Raw genomic sequence first — 20,310 nt, 5'->3', positions numbered from 1 at the left:
CACCTGCATTGTTCAGTTTTTGCTGTTGCAAGTATGACATCTTGCACCTTAATGTAGTTAATTTCCTACTTCCTAAGTACTAAATCTGCTGTTTCAAAGAACTGTGAAACATTTTTCATTCCTTTACTGGATTCTATATGCTTTCCTTCTGGTGTTTTAAAAGCAGGCTGATAGATTTTGCTATTTGTTGCCACAGTCTGTAGGAGTCAGGAAGGCACTGCACATCATAGATAGGTGGGATTCACTGTCACACTTACTGTTTTAAAGCACAGCTTCATTCTTAGGGTATCCTGTAGTAATCACACTGTCTAAATTTGTCCAATTCACAATTAAATTCCCTTGATTCCAAATCTAACATTAATGCAAGTTTTTAATTTATTTTGTTAATAGAGCTTTGTAGAGAACTTGTTCATCATGCAGTGTGAGTGTTTTGGTCATATCTTTATTCGATTAATCGACATTCAGACTTCATTCTGATAGCTTGCAGATTGCCACAAGTTTCTTGTTTTCCAAACAGTACCATCTCACAATAGTAGCAGGTTAACAATTGTACTCTCCAAGTGAGAATATCACCAAGAGAGGTAACCTTTGTAGAGTATGCAATTGGTTAATTGGTTAGTAGAGTATGCACTTGTCTCCAGCTCAGAATAGTCCTATTCTTTGAGCGTTGTATAACAGCACTCCTCCTTAAGTCTCCTAACGCTCACTGCTTGCCAACAAGGACAATTATTGGCATGCATCTCTAGAAAATGCAGCACAAGAATGGAGCTGCAATAGATGTGGTACAAATAAACAGCATTAGAATACATAGAATACATAGAATACATAGAATAAACCAGGTTGGAAGAGACCTTCAAGATCATCGCGTCCAACCCATCAACCAATCCAACTCCGCCCAAGCAACTAACCCACAGCACCAAGTACCCCGTCAAGTCTTCTCCTAAAAACCTCCAGTGATGGTGACTCCACCACCTCCCCAGGCAGCCCATTCCAATGTGCAATCACTCTTTCTGTATAGAACTTTTTTCTAACATCCAGCCTGTATCTCCCCTGGCGCAGCCTGAGACTGTGTCCTCTTGTTCTGGTACTGTATTTCTTCGTTAAAATTTGGAATCCAAATAACTGAGAGTGAGCCGATAAAGGGTTTGGTGGTGTTGTGTTTTAAGCGATTTCCACATTAACACCAAATTAAGCCTCTCATTATTTGCACGAAGAAATTTTGTAAACCAAGAGATGACAACTGCTGGGGGAACTGGAACATAGCAGGAGAAAGCTGGTGAATAAGGGAAGTGAGACACCTCCTAAGAGTGGCACTCAGGTGGGATGAGTGTGGAAGAGACAGGAAAAGTTTGTCCTTGGCCACATCAGTTCAAGACATACTTTTTCACTTGATGTTTAATTTGAAGCAATGCTTAGAACTTGGATTTTGAATAAATAATGCTCTTTGTGGAGCTTCCTTTGAAAATGTAGCACTGCTTCATAAAATATTTTTGCTTTCCTAAGATAGAAAGCAAACCCCAGTAGCCAGAAGTTGCAGCAGCAAATAGATATGGTAAACCTGTCAGTTGCATCAGTTACCATGTCCTAAATATTTTTAGAGGAATAGTATCATTAATTATTTCTGTGAAATGTTCATAAATATGTAACCTCCTGAAATAAGAATGTCTTAATTTCTTTGTTTTATTTTAGAACTAATCTGCTGTGAAGCCTTTGATAGGGAGTTTCTCATTGCATAAATTTAAACCATGTTTTGGGTTATGCTGATAAATTATGAGTATTTTAATTAAAAAACAAAATAAAATTCATGAAGAAGTGCTTTTCTTATGCTAGAGTGCAGACCTAGGGGAAAAAAACAAAAGACCAGTGTGTCTGTCTGCTGAATTGTTCCATCTCTGTCTAGCCTAAACTTAGTGTTTTAGTTCTTTTGTTCAAATCTGAAGACACTACCTGTCAGCCTAGAGGAGAATGAGGTGAAAACAATGCAAAGAAAAACATCCAAGAAGCGCTTTGGTTTGTTTCTTATTCTCCCTTTTATTTGTTTTTTGTTTTTTTTATCTGTGAAGTGGAAGTGCCTTTGGAATTGGCATAACATCCTCTTACCTCTTCTCTGTGGGGGATCAAGATCCCTTAGGACTGAGCAATTGCTGCTGTTTTAACATTAGGCTCTGGTAGAAGGCACCGCTGCTTATTGTCTAGCTAGTTATAAAAGTTCTTTTGGTTCACCTTTGTAATGTTTCATGTGGAAGGAATCTTACGTGCCCTTTTCATGAGTTACCTGTTTTGTACCTCTTAGTGCGTTGAGATAAAGCTCTCCAGAGCACTTGCCAGTCTTATGTTTAGGAAGATCTTGTGCTAAGATCAGTGTTTATTGTGCTGAGTAGTGTTTTCTCCTGCTTTCCTTGGGCTCTGTTAACAATCCTGCAGCTGTGTGCTAAGCTGTTCTGTGCAGGAGCACTCAACTCATTCTCTAAAGCAGATTGTAACCAAGTGCGGGGAGGTCTGGTCAGTGGTTGGGACTTAAAGGCATAATGATTTAATGAGGATGGCAGAAAACTCTGACCTTGTGGTACAAGAAAGGTCATTATTTTTCTTTTAAAGGAAGGGTCAGCAGAGCTCTTTGGTAGCTTTGTGCATGGTGCCATAATGTTAATCTCTCTTTGAGGAGTGCTGCGAAGAAGCCTTGGCTGGCTAGTCCATTCATGTGACCTCAAGTGGCTGTTCAAGGGCTGTTGATGTATATGCAAAGATATTCATGATTAGCAAATATTAAATAGGATCCTGTAAATACTAGAATTTGAAACATAGAATCCATTTGTATACTGTAATTTTGGCAAAAGAGCTCATCCTGCTAGACTGGAAGTTGGGAGAAGGTGATCTAAAGAAGTCTTGCCCAGTACAGCTGTTGAACAGGTTGCAGGGGAAGGGTGTATCCTTCTGCAGCAGCTCAGATAACCTGTCCTGCCGCTATATGGAGAGAATGTAAGGTTGACTGTCAGACTTGTTTACATCTCAATCACAACTAATATAAATCCCTCAATACTACATGTAATCTGACCTGGACATGGGTGAGTCAGCCTTCTTGAGCACTGCTGTGCCTTGGTGCCTGCTTTTTCATTAGTTTTTAGGACTTTTGTCTTTAATGTTTAACACTTGTATGGCTGTTTGTTAATAGATGGCATAAGCATTATATTGGAGTGATTTAGGCTCAGAAGAATATAGAATTGATGTGACTAAGGATAGAACAGTGCTGGGCTAGAAAAGTTTTGAACAATGTTTTTTATTGTTGCACGGGAAAATAGTGGTCTCATCTGTTACAACTTGCATGTATTTATTGATTGATTTATTTTCAGAATAAATTTTTTTTCTTCCAGAATGCATAATTATCAAAAGGCAATAGTTTCCACAAATATTTTCTGTAGCATTTAATTAAAGCATTGCACTTTTTCTCAGGACAGTGCAGACTGCTTTAACCATTCTGGTCTTGATTCCACAGCCTAAGCTACACATATAGCCTTGCGCAACTGAGTTTTGCAGTCACAGTTGAGATTACATGACTTTGAATAAAAGCTGGAATTTCAAGGTAGCTGTTAAGGGGCATGCACATAAAGAGTGGATGTGTCTGGGATTTAGGCTCTCTAAAGTAAAGCAGGATGCTCAATGTAGTGAGTGTGTCAGAACTCCAGTTCTGACTTCCAGATCTTGATCCTGAAGGGAAAGTTTTTGAAGACAAGCATTGAAACAGTAAACTTAGAGTTTGATATTTAAAAATGGTAGATGTAACATAAAGATTGCTAGTCCTTTCTCTTTTGGGAGTCATCTCTCTTGAAAGTAAAACATTGAAACCTGTCTTTCTTCCTTGCTTTTGTTTGTTTTTGTTACACTACTTGAGTATCTCTTTCCTTGTTAACATCCCTCCTCTGTTCCATGAGTCTCAACTGTCTGTCCTCAGAGGTGCCTTGATTATACATGGGTATGTTAATCACACCAGTTGTGCTCAATTCAGGTTTGCTTTTGAGGTTTGGATTTCTTTCAGTCTTAAAGAATGTATTTTCTCCTTTTTTTTCTTTTTCTTGTTTTGTCTTCCTCTGCTTTTAGCTACATCTTCTGATATGATAAAGTTATTGTATAACTGTAAATATTTTTTTAGAGGCCTTAAAGCTTTTTGTAAACTTTGGTGGCTGTCTTATCTGTATCTTAAAGCATTTTTGTGAGATCAGGAAATGTGGTGCTTGAATATTTGCCTGGAATAGATAAAACACATTCTGAGATATGAAGGTGGTAGAATGAAAATAACTTGAGATCCATAGCCCATTAAAGCTCAGTAAATAAGTATACAGATCATTTATTCAGCAGACCAAATTTGGAATAGCTTTGAGCTTAATTTCATGTGATGCGCTGTCTTTTATAATAGAAACTGTCTTGCCAGATCCTGTCTCTGATCTTGCTTCCCATGTTTCCTTTTGGTTTTGGATGAAGTTGGGCTCCTTGAAAAGAAAAATTGCAATGACTTGCATCATTTTGCCATGAGTTCTTTATGGTGTGTGGCTTAGTATCTGTCCACCTGACTGACACATTTGCTGTACCTTTTTTCTTTGGGTTACTGCACCAATATGGTTAATTAGAAGACAAAACTGGTTTTTTGCATGTTATATTGCCCCTTTTTTTTAACAAAAGTCATCAAAAGTTCTGATGTTCAGAGGCTTTGCAAGGAATTAAAATACATGTGCTGGCTCTAAGAAATGAGCAAGTAGACTTGCACAAGAAATAACCAAGTACCCAGCAAGCCAATACTTTATGGAAAATTGTACTTTATTAAAACTCTGCTAATATTCAACTCTAGAAAGCAAATATAACTTGTGTAATGTCCTGAACATTAATTTTATTATCCAGCACAGGGAAATGAAATTGATTTTTTTTTTCTCCCCTCTTTCATTTTTTTTAAGGAGAGGGATCCATTTTCATTTGGGACATTGTTTCATCTATGTAAATGTCCTCTGTTACACAGAGAACTGGAAGGTAAATGAGGACAAGGGAGTAGCATACAAATTTTAGTATATTCAGATTCTATCTAATCCTGTTCTCTGTTCCCTTCATCAGTTGCTGACTATAAACTGGGAAATATTCATGGAGTAAAAAAAAAAAAACAAACAGACAAGTGCAACTTATTCCCAGAGGAATAAAATGGACATCTAAGGTTGTCTGGGTTTTGTTGTTTTGTGGTTAGCGTTTGTATTGCTTGAATCTGGTAGTATCCTAGGTTTGCATTTTGGCCAATTCCGTGATAAAATGTTTCTCTGTGTGGAAAAAGTTTCCATATTCCCTTAAATGCTAGATTTTTATCAATAGCTGTTTCTATGTAATTAATGATATAATTAATGTCTTCATAATAAAAAAAAATCCCGTGCTCATAAATGTTCCCTGAGTTAGTTATGAGAAGAATGTATAATGCTAGCATAATTTATACAAAGCTTCAAGAAAGTTTTGTCTTTTGACACTCACTGATCACAAGAATGATTTTTCAGTTTGCTCATCTCCTGTATTTTGTTATTCAGGCAGCTATTGAATCTCTGGAACTTCAAGAAGAAACTAAAGAAGAATCTGATGAAGAGGAGGATGATGATGAAGAGTCTGGCCGATTACGTTTCAAAACTGAACGGAAAGAAGGAACCATAATTAGGCTCTCAGATGTGACAAGAGAGAGGAGGAACATTCCAGAAACTTTGGGTGAGGTTTTGTACCAGTGGACTATTTTGAAGAGTTCTAAGAAAATAAAGTAAGAGAGGGTCTTGCCAGAAATTTTAGGAAAGAGTTTAATGGTAAAAGAACAGTTGCCTTCTAACTTAGACTGGCCTGTGTATCATGTTTTGAAAAACAGCACAGGTGTTCAAGTAGACTTTTGTGGTGTCTTTGAAAGCCTTCCTGCTTTCAATCAGCAGCGATCTCATCTGTGCTTCACTGTGTATTGTGGTGGAATATATTGTAAGGAATTCCTTTGGCCTTCTATCCTTGGAAAATTTTCATTTGACAAGACAAATCTTGTTACTTGTGCTCTCCTGTGAAATACCTCGATGTTTGCAGTAATCCCCTCAGGAACATAAGTGTGCTGTGAACCTCTTGCATTCCTCCTGTTGAATTGTCTTAGACAAATTGTAGCTTGCTGGGGAGTATGATAGAAAAATACGGAAACCCTTGTTTTCTGGGTTCAGCTTTTCTAGCATGGAGCAAACTGGATCTCTTGTATCACCATGGTTCATTAGGCAGAGTCTAGAAAAGTAGATTTTCTTTGCATTTGAGTAGCATAACACAAGTGTATTTGTTTCTAGGAACACTGTTCCATGAACTTAATGAATTTGCCATTGCTAGTCAAGAGGAAGCAGTAGATTTGCAAGTTTCTTGCTGCTGCTTAGTCTAAATAAAATCACACTGGGTCTCCTTCTCTGGAGTCTTTCAAACCCCTCTTGACACATTCCTGTGTGGCCTGCTCTAGGTTAATCTGCTTTGTCAGGGAGGTTGGACTAGATGATCTCCAGAAGTTGCTTCCTCTTGGGACAACCAAGGCATTTTGGAATTGCATTCCCGGAGCGCATCCCCAGATTGCCAGAAGTTGTCCACTTGCCTTAAAAGCCTTGCTTTGCAAAGGATGCAAGTTCTAAGGAGTTACATAGTCTACTAATTAGCTTTTACCTTATAAACCTTAACTCTGTAACAAAGGTGTTGCAGCTAAGAGGACTTGTTCATGAGCAATAACGAGTCAGCTGCAGAGACAGAACCAGACTTTCACAATGGTATTCATGTAGGCCATGTCATGCTGTGATTGAGGTATCAGTGGATGGTTTTGAATCAAGATCTGTTGTTTGTAGTTAGCAAATAGCTCTTCTTACTTGAAATATCCAAGGCCTTTAATGAGCATTGTTTTAATGGATTTGATTCTTATTAGACTAAAACTGACAGGAGCTCTAGATGCATGGAGTAGTCTATATGGGCAAGGGATATTTTAGCTGAGGTGCATTGGAAATGTATTTTCAGCCATGAGACCATATTTCTGCATGCCACAGGCAGACAATACCTTTTCTATACAAGAAGTGCTGGTGGCTTTACAAAACTCTGTATTTTCAGAACAAAAGTGCACTGGAACAGTTAAATCCCTGCACATAATTGCTAGGTAAATGACAGTGCAAGTATTTTCGTCTGTGAATTGACTCTAATATAAAGATAAAACCAGCCAATGAGGAGAAACACGTAGTGGAGCTTGACTGTTAAAAGAATAGTGATTTAAATTGGACTTGCTTTTAAGTGTGATTTTAAGTGATTTGGGATGTGGTGCTCAGGTATAAGGAAATGGTGGTGCAAATGTGGGTGAATCTATAAATAAAGAGCCTTTTCTGAAACTCATCCTTGGCAAAATTGCAATCTTTGTGAAATGGCTCTTGTTAAGATGGAATTTACATGTTAATTTGTTGAGTTAAAAAACCCAAACAATTTGCCACGTGAAACAGCAAAAAAAACCATGCTTGCTTAGAAATACCTGCTTGCTTTTGAGATTATAGAGCACATTTTTACAGATGCTACTGGTTTAAAAATGAAACTTCATTACAGAGCTACATCTCCTTACTTCAAAATCTGAGCATAGTTGAGAAAACACTTAAAGAGGAATTAACATTTCAGTTGAAGTTACAAACGTAATTTCCATCCTGTCACATTTTGGTGACCTTTTGTGACAGCTTGTCTCTATTGGAGGAGTGCATTCTTACTTGCTGATTAAAGATGTCATTTGAAACCATTTTATTACCAGCAATAGGGAAATTAATCTTGACACTTAGAGACACTAGAAAAATAATTGCTGATTCACTACACTAACTGTGTGTGAAAGAACAGTACAGTCAAGATGAGAATAGGTGTGTGCTGGTAAAAAATTGATAAAAAATGTAGAGTATTCTCATGAGTGTGTAATTTTGTTTGGAGCAGCCCATTCTTCTCAAGTTGTTTCTGTTCAGTGACCTTTGATATGTGCTCAAGAGGCTGAGACATTCAGACATGATCTTGCCTTGTAGGAAGCCTAATTCTGTTCCTGGGTTCATTAAGAATTGCTTTCCTTGCATGCGACTTCTAATCTAATCAGAACTAGCTTCTTATCATCTTGAGTGAATATCAGTGGTAGATAACTTCTTGCAATGACTGAACTTTGATTTCCAAATTGCCTTTCTGAGTTTAGAGTTGTAGTATGGAAGATGGCAGAAAAATTGCACTGCTTGCCCTGTTCTTGGGGCGGCGGGGGGAAAGAAGAAAATCCAACTAGCAGTGTGCCCAGAATGCCCTGCAGGATGTGGATCCTCTCTGATTAAAGGCAGGAGAGCTATAGCTTTACAGTGTAATGGCAGCATTTTTTTCCCTTAAGTATATGAAAGCTAATTGTCTCTCTTTCCTGCAAACCAACTAAATGCCTGTGTTAGCCCTTTCACATTTTAACAAGCCTGGGGAGAAACTGAACTTGCTGCAGGTATGAACAGGAATGAGACTTGAAATTAGAGCTTTGTTTTTCCTGTTAAACCAATTCTATTTTTTTTAGTTGTGTCTTTTGATTGCTTTGGACAGGAGTACATTTGTCTGTTTTTCCTCACAAATCCACCATGTGCACATTGAGTATTGTACTGAGACTTGAGGGAGTGTGATTCCTTGTCCCTTCCTAAGCATGCTATTAGATATTCCTGGTAACACCTGATTGTCTTGGGCTCTACAATGTACTGAAACAGGTGCTAGGGCAAAGGTAGCATTTTGTAAGAGTATTTGTTTTGGTTGTAAATTAAGGCTTCATGCCACCGAATTGCAGTGTCAGAGGGGAGAGAAAAGGAGGTAGAGAAACTTAGCACCAACGTACAGAAATGAAATAGGAAGCTGTATGGCAGGTCTTGGGCTTCTAGGATTCTTTCATATTTGCTGTGTTCCTAGACAGTCTGCAAATTCTAAACTTTGAAAAAGGATAGAGCCCCTGCTTTCTGCAGGTGCTGAACACCCAAAAACCAGGACATGCAAATTCACAGTCTTTGCAGTTCGGTCATTCAGGTAGTTTCTGTATCCAAGTATGAACAACTGCTGCAGTGCGAATGCATGGCACTTGCCCTTTTCTGCCCTTCTGTCAATCCTCAACTTCATAGACTAGTTGAGATTACTTATGAAGATGTTTAAGATGGTGGTTTAAGTAGCTTTGACTATTAGAGTCACAAGAAATTTAAATAGTTTTTCTCACTACTTCAGTTCTGTGTTCTTGATGAAGGGTGGGTAGTGATGTGGAGACGTTACAGTAGTGTCTCAGCTGCCAGATACAAATTGTTTGTATTCTGATCTTCACATATTATGGCCACTGTGTGTAATGTTAGCATGTCAGAACACTGTCCTGAAAATTGGTCCCTGTACCCACTCCCTTTAAGAGCAGAGTTTTTAGCTGGAAAATTCTTTCATAAAGAGCCATTTATATGAATTCAAAATATATTTGTCAGGAATGTGTTTCTTATGCAGTAGTTTAATCTGGCCCTGCTAGAAATAGAAGTCAATTTTAGAGATGATAAGGGATCTGAGCAGCACATAGGAAAATCCAAAGCTGCATGTTTTGGGTTAAAATGCATCCCCTTTAAGTAAGTGAAGCTTCATGAGTGGTGATGCTCCTACTGTTACAGTGTGCTTCTTGTAGTTTGTTGTACATTTTCTCTGTGTTTTTGAGTAATTTGACTACCTAGGCGTGTTACTGCTTGGTTTTCTTTTCATATATTCAATATTCTCCCAGATTTCAAGCACATTTAGCAGTCTTCATTGAGTACCATCTGTTCTCTGGTGTTTACTTGTGATGAGAATTGGGTGGGTGTTAAAAATGGCCATGTCTTTGACTTAAGCTAAGCACAGATTTTCCAGGCTGCTTTCTCTTAACTGGAATTATTGTTTGTAAATTACAGCCGGTTCTTAAATCATATACAGTAGAATAATTATCGAGTAGTTACATACTGAAGAAAAACAGTTCAGTGACCAGAAAGTCCTCCTTTGGAACAGGCCAATGTACAAAACCGTTTGGCAGATAAAATCTGTTCAGACAGAACACTCGACATAGCCTTTAAAGTTTAGTGGAGGTTTCATTGTAGTGCCTGACATCTCTTCAGGTAAGTGAAATGTTTAACACAAAAGTGAGGAGCCACAGCTTCCTCTTACAGCATAGGGAAAACATCAATAGCATTTAAAAAAACACACAGCCGAATGTTTTTGTTCATGTTTGTTTATTTACCTGCTGCTTTTTGCATGTGCCATAGACACAAGTATCAGTGTGCTTTTCCTCTTAAAAGATGTCTTTAATGAAATGTTAACATGCCACCTAAAGGAGATCAAAGTGCCTGCAAATTTTGTTAGTTGCAGGGGTGCTTCTGTAGTTACAGCAATGTTGTTTGTTTTTTTTTTCCCCCTTCCATGATGTTTTTCCTATCTTTGGCTGAAATATTTTTCCCCTCTTCTCTCAACAGAGCTTTCTGCAGAAGCGAAGGCAGCCTTACTTGAATTTGAAGAGAGGGAAAGGCAGCTTAAACAGGGACGCTATGGCTCAAGGAGAGGAGGGCGAAGAGGAGGCTCGGTTATGTGCCATGGAATGGGAGAACAAAGGAGAGACAATGATAGGGGAAGAATGAAGGATCACAGGCCTGCGCTGCTGCCAACCCAGCCATCAACAATGGTACCTTATGATCCTCAGTATTCTTTGAGCACGTTTTCAGGAAATTATGAAGAGATGCATTTGAAATCATGAATCTTTACAAAGGTGGAAGATATATTCCAGCAATACACTTTTTGGTGTTTTAGGGCAGTGTTAGGCACGATCTGTGTGTAATGTGGTGATTGTGAAAGTATGTGTTTAGTGCTGTTACTGGCCTCAACCTGAGGAATCTCAAGTCATCCAAATGAGAATTGGATTTCGACTCTCACAATAGGCTTACCTACTGATGTGCCTAAAGAAGGAGGAATAGTTAATTCCTTTGAGAAGTCCTCTACATGTAACATGGATACATGTTCAGTCCCACATTCTTAATAGTAATTTAGTTTTAAAACTGAGGCTAAAAATAGTTTGGGTTTTTTTTTGGCAAACTATTATTTCTGCTGATGCTTCTGAAATCTGTATGTTTACCTGACTTGCTACTGTGGAGGCAAAGAAAACCCTAGGAAGGCAATCACCACTGGATAAATTGGGGGTTTTCCAATCACCACTATCTTGGGGGTTTTAGATGAACTTTAATTCTATTACTTTGCTTTTGTTGATTTTCCACACCCCCCTTTACACCCTGTGCTTTGTATCACAAACTAAAAGATGCTAATTTTCCCATTGAAAAAAAACCCACCCCAGCAAGTGTGTGATCAAGAAGTAGCTCACACTTACTTTTGTTAATTGTCATAAAATACACTGGAAGCTGAGACTGTAGAACAAAGCCTGTGTATGTCTTTGCAGGACAAGGTCACCTGTATTAAACAAAGGGGATTTTTTCCAACAGCAGTAACTCTAGGTGCTGGTCACTAGCAGCAGTTGGTGGATATCAGCGGTTGAGAGCCCTGCAGTAGAATATTTCATGCTTTTAAAACAGTGAAGGTGGAATATTTTTTTTTGTTCTGTATTGCTGCAGTCTGCTAGTTATTTTGATATTAAATGTTGTAAGCATTTTTGTGCTCATCACATCATCTTCTGCATACTTTGTAGCTGCTTTGATTTATGTATATGGCTGCTGAAAAAAAAGTGCCTTATTTATTACTAAAGGATGCCTGTTCAGGATTCTTCCTGCACTACTATTTGAAAGTTACTAGACTAGGCCTGATGTGTAGTATCAGTGAGTTCTGAAGCAGAAGAATGTCTCTGAAGGGAAACATAATACTTTGTAATTTATTTTATAACTGATTTTGGCTATTTGTGTTGGAGTGTATTGAGCAGCAAAGAGGCTTTCTTCTATGCCACAGAAAGGTACCTTTTGAATATATCTTCAAAGTATTTTTTTTCTTCAAGCAGCCTGGATAGGTGGGCTGTACTGATATCTTAAACTAATTTTTGTTTTGACTTTTGCTACTGCTAGCTCTGTTTTTTTCAGAGTCTCTTCTACATGTGAAACAAAAGTTGATTTGTTTTGATACTGGGACTCGGATTTCTAGTGATCATCATATTATATCTTAACCGCAGTTGATGAGAGTTTCCAGTGGCATGAAACTAGATGGTTTCAGTGTTAAAAATAAGTTAGTTAATATCTGTATTCTCTGTGTGCTTGTTCTTCACCATTCTCTTCTTTACATGAATGTTCTTCAGCTGTTTCTTTGCTTTCTTGTGCTGATGGTTCTTAACAGTTCCAATTGATAATATGAGGAAAAAGATTTTTGTTCATATTTGGTTTTAATTGTTCTCCGTAAGTGTCTTGGTGTTGTGCTAGTTTTTGTTAGGATGCTTTAATTTTAAAGGCTATTGACTCTATTCTTTTGTCTGACTTTAGACTCATTCACAGAGGTTAATTCCAACACACCAGCAACCTGTTAGGAGTCTGTTCCAGCAGCACCAACAGCAGCAGCAGCAGCAGCAGCAACAACAACAACAACAGCAGCAGCAACAGCAGCAGCAGCAGCAGCAACAGCAGCAGCAGCAACAGTTACAATCTCTGCTTCCTTTGCAGCATCAGCATCATTCTTCTCCTCCTCCAGGGCTACATATGCCCCCTCAGATTGAAACACCTAGAATAATGATGACTCCCCCTCCAGTGACACCTCAACAACCGAAGAACATACACATAAATCCGCATTTTAAGGGGACAGTAGTGACACCTGTACAAGGTGAGCTTTCTGAACACCTTCCCAGTCATGTGAGCATGACTCCTTATTCTTTGCCAGAGATGCAACTTGTTTGTTGATCTTGTCATGGAAATATGCTTCAGGCTGATTTCCCCGCTCCCCCCCCAACCCCCCACCTTAAGCTTGAATCAGATGGTTTGCCTGAAGTAAGACGTAATGTTGTTGGACTGTGGCCAGCTGAAATAGTGAAGCCATTTCAAATTCTTTAGCATTTTTGTTACTCTACTGTGAAGCCTGCAAAGAGCATTAAAAATGAAAACTGAAAAGAGAGTGTGCTTTTTAACTGTAGCAAATGTCAATTTTCAAAATTAGGTAGGCACTGCAGCTTATTTCCTACATCATTCCAGCTTCAGCCAAGCATTCACAGAATGACCACCCACCTATTTCAGTGAGAGCATGATGAGGCACTTCTTGCACTGTAATTGCTATGTAAGAAGTACCAGCTGCTATCCTTATTTGACAAGATACATGCCCTCAGTTCTCCTTTCAGTGCCACATTTGTGACTGATTTGCAGCCTGCAAATAATTTTGTTTTCATTGCCCATACCTTAACAGAAGCACTCTTTGGGCTACTCTTCTATGGGCAGCTCTCAGCAGAGCCATTAACATTGTTGCTTATTTAGGAAGTATTTCATCCCTAAGAAGATAAAAAGAAAGGTAGTACATATCTGCGATTTGTGATTCTGTTTGGACTAAAGAAATACACGTCTTTACTGTTAGGTTTTCTGTATTTCCCCACCTCCCCTTCAAATCAGCAGAACTCCAAGCTAGTGCTGTCTTTGCTTCATTTATTTGACCAATGAAAAGTAGGAGTTTGGGTGTAGGGTGTTGTCAGCTGTTTGAGATGCTTTTGGCCTCACAGATGGCTTCATAGTAGCTGTGATGTACAGATTGTTGTGCTTTCTCCTGCCTAGTAAAATCGGTGCTTCCCACCAAATTATGCATCTGGACAGATTATCTGGAAACAGTCTGAAAGGTCCTTTAGTCTTGGATTTATGCTTTCTGTGCCTTTTCCTAACACTTCTGAAGCAACACATTTGTTTTATGAATGACAAAAATTGGTCTTAGACTATTCCAGATGCTTCTCCTCTGTCCCTGTGAAACAGTCAAGAAATCCTCTGTCTCTAGGTTAACAAGTGTCTTCCCTATGCCAGCAGTGGCTACTGAGGATTTTTGTTTTTGCCTAATGTCAAAAGTATACCAGTGTATCTTTTTCTTTCATCTGAGGTTTCTTTCACATTACATGGCTTCAGGCTTGCTTCAGCCTTACCACTGCATCTATGACAGGGCATCCTGTCAGAATGTGCAGCCCAAGAGAATGAGTGATCCATTTTTGAACAGTGTAAGAACTGTATCTCAATGAGGAAGATCAGATCTTTGTTGATGGCAGTTTGTTCATATGAAATGGCCCTGTGCTATCCATTTTATTGAAAAAAATCCTTGACAAGATGAATAAGTATTTTTGCTAATAGCTGTGCAGCTCCCCCTTCAATGCAATCTGTAGAATTTTAATCTTCTTGATTAAAGAGCATGTATGCGAAGGTGTGACTTCTGCAGTGGCTGAGAGTAGTGGACATCTCAGTCTTCTAGTTTGCAGCAGTACAATTATGTTAGATGAAAGTATACATTTGCACATCTAATGAAAATGTGTAAGAAATTAGTAGTCTTCAGGGAGATGAGCATAATTCTAAAATCTTCAATGGCATTTGCATATTAAGATGAATTTTTAAGCAGTCACTGCAGGCAAATGATAGAGATTCCAGCATAGTGAGAGCTGTTCTAAACTTCCTTTAAAAAGTTCTCCTCAATGTAGTTCATCTACTTGAGATCCACAAAGGCAGTCTAGATCCAGACCAGTCACTGGATATTTGCCATACAGCATCATTTGTTTCAGGGTATCAGGAGGTATGAAAGACAGATTGACTTCATGTTCTTGATGATGCCCTGCAAGGATGCTGTGGTGCTGCCAAAACTGACATAAACTAGTGAGCAGTTTATGGCTGCTTGGTAGATCAGTATGCCATTTACCTCTTATAAATTGTTGGCTGTCTTGGGAAAAAAATCATTATAATTCTCCTAAATAATCAATACAGGAATTACTTCTGCATCTTTTCAGGCATAGCATTGGAATTTACAGACACAAGCAATTTGATCTTCTTAAAACTGCGTAACAAGGTAGCTGTATTGTTTTTGAAACATGCTGTTTAAACTTCTGGAATATTTGACATCAGGAAAATGAATACTAATTTGAGACTTCTTTGCTGCTTCAGCAAGGGTCCAAGGATTGAAAGGGCACAGAGTTTGAACCACCATCTTTCATGAGTATTATATTCATTTGCTTAAAATAAATATATATCTTATATGCTACTGCCAGAGGCAGGATACTGAAATAGGCACAAATGCCCTGTTCAGTTGACATTTCTCTACACTTCCCACCCTGTGCAATTTTTCTCTGTGCCTCTGTGACCTGTAATGCCTGAGCTATTTTAGTCCTAGGCCTGTCAAAAGCACCCTGTCAATTTTTTCCAGGTGGCTGTGGCTGTTTGATATTGACAGATGTTCATTAGAAGCCAAGATGAGACTATTTAATTTTCTCCTGTAACCTGATATAAAGTTTGCATGTAGTCCTTCAGTGCTGAAAGACTGGTGCAGTTAGTTTACCCCATCAGTCCCTGAACTAGTAAAGCACAAGTACTTAACAAAAGTGGATAGAAGCCAGACATGGACACGAACTAAAAATAACCAATAATGCATTAATTCTTCTGCCTCAGTTACCATGGAAAAAGTAATTTTTAAGGCACCCAAAATGTAATACAGTAGTTGTCTACACAGTTAATGTTTAATACTGTGGAAAATGTTTTCCTATCATTTTCAAGAGTGCTAGAACCAAACTGAAGAAAAATAACCTTACTGAATTTTTTTAGTAAATGAACAAACACATTCAGTGCTATTTGAAACCCACTCAGTGCTATTTCTCTAAGCCTTTTATTTAACATTGAAGCATTTGTACTTTTAACCACTTAGACAACTTGGAAAGGAAATAAAAAGTGTACTGAAAAATAGAAAAGCTGTCACTATACTTTCTACTGGGGATTGAAACACAGAGTCTGTCCCCAGGGTGATCCAGCTATAGGTGCTTTATGCATTGTGCCAAAATACTGAGTATTTTGGGTAATACTTTTTTGTGACTGGTCTTTTGAAAAACAGTTGTATGGATAAGTCATCCAAGCTAATCTCCCTGAAACGCTATTTTTGGATGCTGTCTTTCTTGAAAGGATCCTCTTAATTATTCTTGGTGTCTCTTTAGTTAAAGTAATAGTCTTTCATCTGAGATCAGCAGTTCTGTGATAGCACAAGCTGTGATCAGAGTTGCATATACCATTATGGTGGCAAGGCCATTGACTAGTTTTTGCCTGCTGTTAATTTCCACTGCCTCGTTTTACCCTCCTGTGGGCAGTGATTTATACCAGATAGTCTCATGCTCATGCTTGTCATGGGAAGTTAGTAGTGAGAGTGGGAGAAACTTGGGAAGTCTTGAGGGGTGTGAAGCTGTGAAGGCAGATTAATCATGTATTCTTCTATTTGAAACATAAAATCATGGTATAGTATCATAGTTTCAGTCTGAGTTGGAAGGGACCACAAGGATCATCTAGTTCCAACCCCGCTGCCATGGGCAGGTACACCCCACAATAGATCAGGCTGGCCAGAGCCTCATCCAGCCTGGTCTTAAACACCTCCAGGGACGGTGCCCCAACCACCTTCCTGAACAACCCATTCCAGGGCTTCACCACTCTCATAGTGAAGAACTTCCTCCTCACCTCCAGCTTCATTCCATTCCCCCTAGTCCTATCACTACCTGATATACTGAGAAGTCCCTCCCCAGCCTTCTTGTAGGCCCCCTTCAGATACTGGAAGGCCACAATAAGGTCACTTCGGAGCCTTCTCTTCTCCAGACTGAACAGCCCCAATTCTATTCTAAAATCACTATTAGAGACTCTGTCAGCTTTGTCTAAGAGATGTCTTTGGCTGAGTAAGTATTCTAGTTTTCCTTTCTCCAACAAGGAGCAATTTAATTCTGGAAAATGCAGAATTAAATTATGTAAATTAAATAGGAGAATCCCATTTGCCCTGTTGCACTTTGCAGGGGAGGGAATGGTTGCTTAAAGTTAATTGTAGGAACTGTGGCATGTGAGGGTAAACACAGATTTTAATCATGGCTTCTCACTGCAACTGCTTTTGGAAAGAACAGCAACAACTGTTAGGTAAAACAAATGGTGTTAAAAGGTGCTTCTTGTTTCAGTGCCCTTGCTGCCAGTTCCAGCCCAGCCAAGACCTGCTGTAGGACCCCAGAGATTTCCTGTGAGTAGCAGCTGTTTCTTCTTCTCTGATATGGATAAGCATACATTTGCAAGGAAATATTAATATAGCAAATAAAAGCTGTTCTAGTGAAATATAATTTTAAGGATTTGTAAATATTGACAATACACTCTGCAGTTGAAAATGTTTGTTAAAAGCTTAAGGTCAATGGATTTTTGAGAGTAGAATTAATTCTGTTTAACTGTAAAATTGTTGAAACAGTCTCTCCAGTGGGAGAGGCATGAATGCATCTTGTCTTAAGGAATATGGGCTTCATTTTATTACTTGACTTTCTGTATAAATAGAATCCTTATTTTATTTGATATAGTAAAAGGCTATTTTAAATAATCCCTAAGCTTAAAAAGCAGTAATATATATTTATTGTGAAATTCAGCAGTCATTTTTATCATTGCCTCAGGCATTTAAATGCCCTTATGGTTTTTTTTGTATAAAAAAAAGGGAATGCCATTGCATGACCTTGCGTTCTCTTGTTTCTAACTTCTCAAACAAACAAGACACTTAGCTGCTTCACTCTGCTAATTCACTTGATTTAAAAAAATTTTTTTCTTATTAATTCATTGAATGGAGAGAGAGCATGCTTCTAGACCTTTTCTCATCATTTCACAATTTGCAAACCACTTGAACTAAAAGTTTAGGACAGCAGAGTATCAAAATCGGCAAACGCAATGTATGCGCCACCGCATTAAACATTTCCAACTCAAGACACAAATGCACAAGGCACACAAAAATAGTCCCCTGCTAATTAATGTGTGCAGTATGGAAGGAGGAAAGTGGATTTTTGTGAACATCTGTGTGGTATCACACAGTAAATTACGTGCATAGAGATTAGATGTATTTGAAAGAAGCAGATTTCAGAAACCTGCTGAGACTTTTGATTGCCGTGTGCATACCTGGTTGTGTTTGACGCAGGACGTTTCCCGTATGGGACGTGGAGCTGAGGAATTGATGCCCAGATTTCGTACAGTAACTGAGGTTCAAAATTGCTGTAGTTCTTCTGTGAAACAGGAGAATGTTAAGCAGAAACCCACAGTAGTTTCATTAAGTAAATTCATGTTATATATATCTTCAGCATCAACTCTTTAAGTGGAGACATTTTTCTGCGTAAAAACATTGCCGAGTTTTTCAGCAATCCTTAGTATTGTGTGGAGCCCTTACAAGCCTTTTTAAAAGTAACTGTGATTGGGTTTTATGGACACAAGTATCTTGCACCTGCTTTCTTTGGCATGAAGTTGTTTTACCCATAAATGTAACTTGGGATGGAAAAGAAACTGGAGGGTAAGGAATAACTGTGGAGGCATTGTAATTGCCATCTTTGAAGTGTGTTTACATCAGTGTGGAAAAATTGGAAAATATGGTTGTTTTTTTTTTAAAATTGACTGTGAAATTAGATTTTCATTCTGTTCACTTTTGGTTTTGCAAGTTGAGAAGTAGTGGAAACCCAGCTAATACTGTATGCAACATTTTATAAAAAGTGAATAAAAGGGATGAAACATTTTTGGTAGGACATTTGCTCTCTTTGCCTGGAGCAAAGTACAAAGTACTTGCCGGCTTGCTGCCTTTTTATGTAAGCAACGCGCTAGCAAAGGGTGGAATTCTTTTTATAGAGAGAGGAGGAGGGCTACCCTAACTAAGAGGATCCAGTAGTGTGATTTCTTTTTTCTACTTCAGTTAGTATCCTGATATATGGCACTTGGTGCCACAGTCTAGTCATGAGGTCTGTGGCGATAGGTTGGACTTGATGATCTTTGAGGTCTCTTCCAACCTTGGTGATACTGTGGTACGACCCTGAGAAAGTTACTTAATCTCTCCATGACTCAGTGAGTTATAAAAGGGGCATAGCATGGACTTCCCTTATGAAGTACTTTATAAATTTTGCACAGGTTATCAGTCATATTAGGATTAGGAATTAAGTGTCACTGTGTACATACCTCATGTTTGTTTTATTAAATGTAGTGTGTTAGCTCTGGAGTTGAAGACAAATTTACTTTCTGACTAACGTTTCATCTTGCAGAACTACCTTTTTTTGCTCTATTACTTGTCAGACGCCATAGTACCATTATAATTCACTTGTTTATGTATATCTGTTGACTTACAGCAATATAGCAGTGGTTAGACAACTTTGACACGCCATTTGAAAAAGATCAAAGATGTGTTCCAGACTAGAGTTGATTCATCTTTTTTCCCCATTGTAGAAAGAGTCTCTGGATATGTAATAAGGTGAATTTGCTCTTATTTTTAGGATTGCCTGATCAAAGTCAGCTGATTTTTCTTACTGTTTTGTTTCTAAAAATCTGTAGGTTTAGAATTAAGTATTTGTAGCTACTTTTTCCCTAGAACTTTGAAATTGATGGTTTATTTTGATGGGATGTAGTAGAGGTGGAAACATTAAGGGTAATGAAAGTTTTGCAAGTGCCGTAGCTCAAGGCAAAATAGCCTCTGAGTTTCTACCTTACCTAGGACAGAAACTTCTGAGTGCAGAGAGCCTGTGTGTACTCTGAAGATGGGAAGAGCTTCAATCAGAGCTAATCAATTGCAAGTCATAAATCCACTGGAAACCAGGTTTTATTAATTTAGGGCTAATGAAGTGACTTGTAACCATGTAGCAGTTAATTCTTACAACCTTCTGCAGAAGGATGTAATGAAGAGTTGAACAAAGTTGTAATGAGCATGTTAGCAATTGATGCAATTTCTGAATTATAAGAACTAATGTAGCACTATGTCAGGGTAATGTTGATCAGAATTGAACCTGTATGAACTTGGGACTGATTAAATTCATTTAACTTCAAATCTAAACTTGAAAATTGCTCATTGTTTAATTATTTCTTTCCTAAATGTTAATTCCTAGAATATTTAGGGAGGAAGTACTAGAAAGGGCATAAGGGAATGTATCTGTGTTCCCCACTGAGACTTGTCTTAACATTTACAATAATACTGAATCAAGCAAAGAAGTTGTTGATCACTTATCCTGTAAGCATTCAGGATGACTGTGTGAGTGATATTTGTGACCCGTATTCAACTGGTGAGAACTGAAGTGGTGGATCTGAGGCATGTTACAGCTGAGAAATGTGGTGAACTTGTGGTAATTGCAAC

General features: G+C 38.3%; 1 protein-coding gene across 6 annotated transcripts in view; it reads left to right on the top strand.

Annotated features, from left to right (window-relative positions):
* Window positions 1-20,310, top strand: part of RBM33 (RNA binding motif protein 33) — an 84,916-nt gene that overhangs the window by 20,334 nt on the left and 44,272 nt on the right. For 5 of the 6 annotated variants that reach the window (XM_054171495.1, XM_054171493.1, XM_054171492.1 and 2 more), the window contains exons 7-10: window positions 5,553-5,724; window positions 10,500-10,705; window positions 12,492-12,825; window positions 17,144-17,202. In XM_054171495.1, the coding sequence (XP_054027470.1) occupies window positions 5,553-5,724; window positions 10,500-10,705; window positions 12,492-12,825; window positions 17,144-17,202 (771 nt within the window). The remainder of the gene's footprint in view (window positions 1-5,552; window positions 5,725-10,499; window positions 10,706-12,491; window positions 12,826-17,143; window positions 17,203-20,310) is intronic. The other variant, XM_054171494.1, reaches the window with a different exon arrangement.

This window comes from Dryobates pubescens, chromosome 21 (genome assembly GCF_014839835.1).
Source record: "Dryobates pubescens isolate bDryPub1 chromosome 21, bDryPub1.pri, whole genome shotgun sequence".
In the NCBI taxonomy this organism is placed as follows: domain Eukaryota; kingdom Metazoa; phylum Chordata; class Aves; order Piciformes; family Picidae; genus Dryobates; species Dryobates pubescens.
The sequence above is the reverse complement of the archived record's forward strand: the minus strand, read 5'-3'. Positions and strand labels throughout refer to the sequence as shown.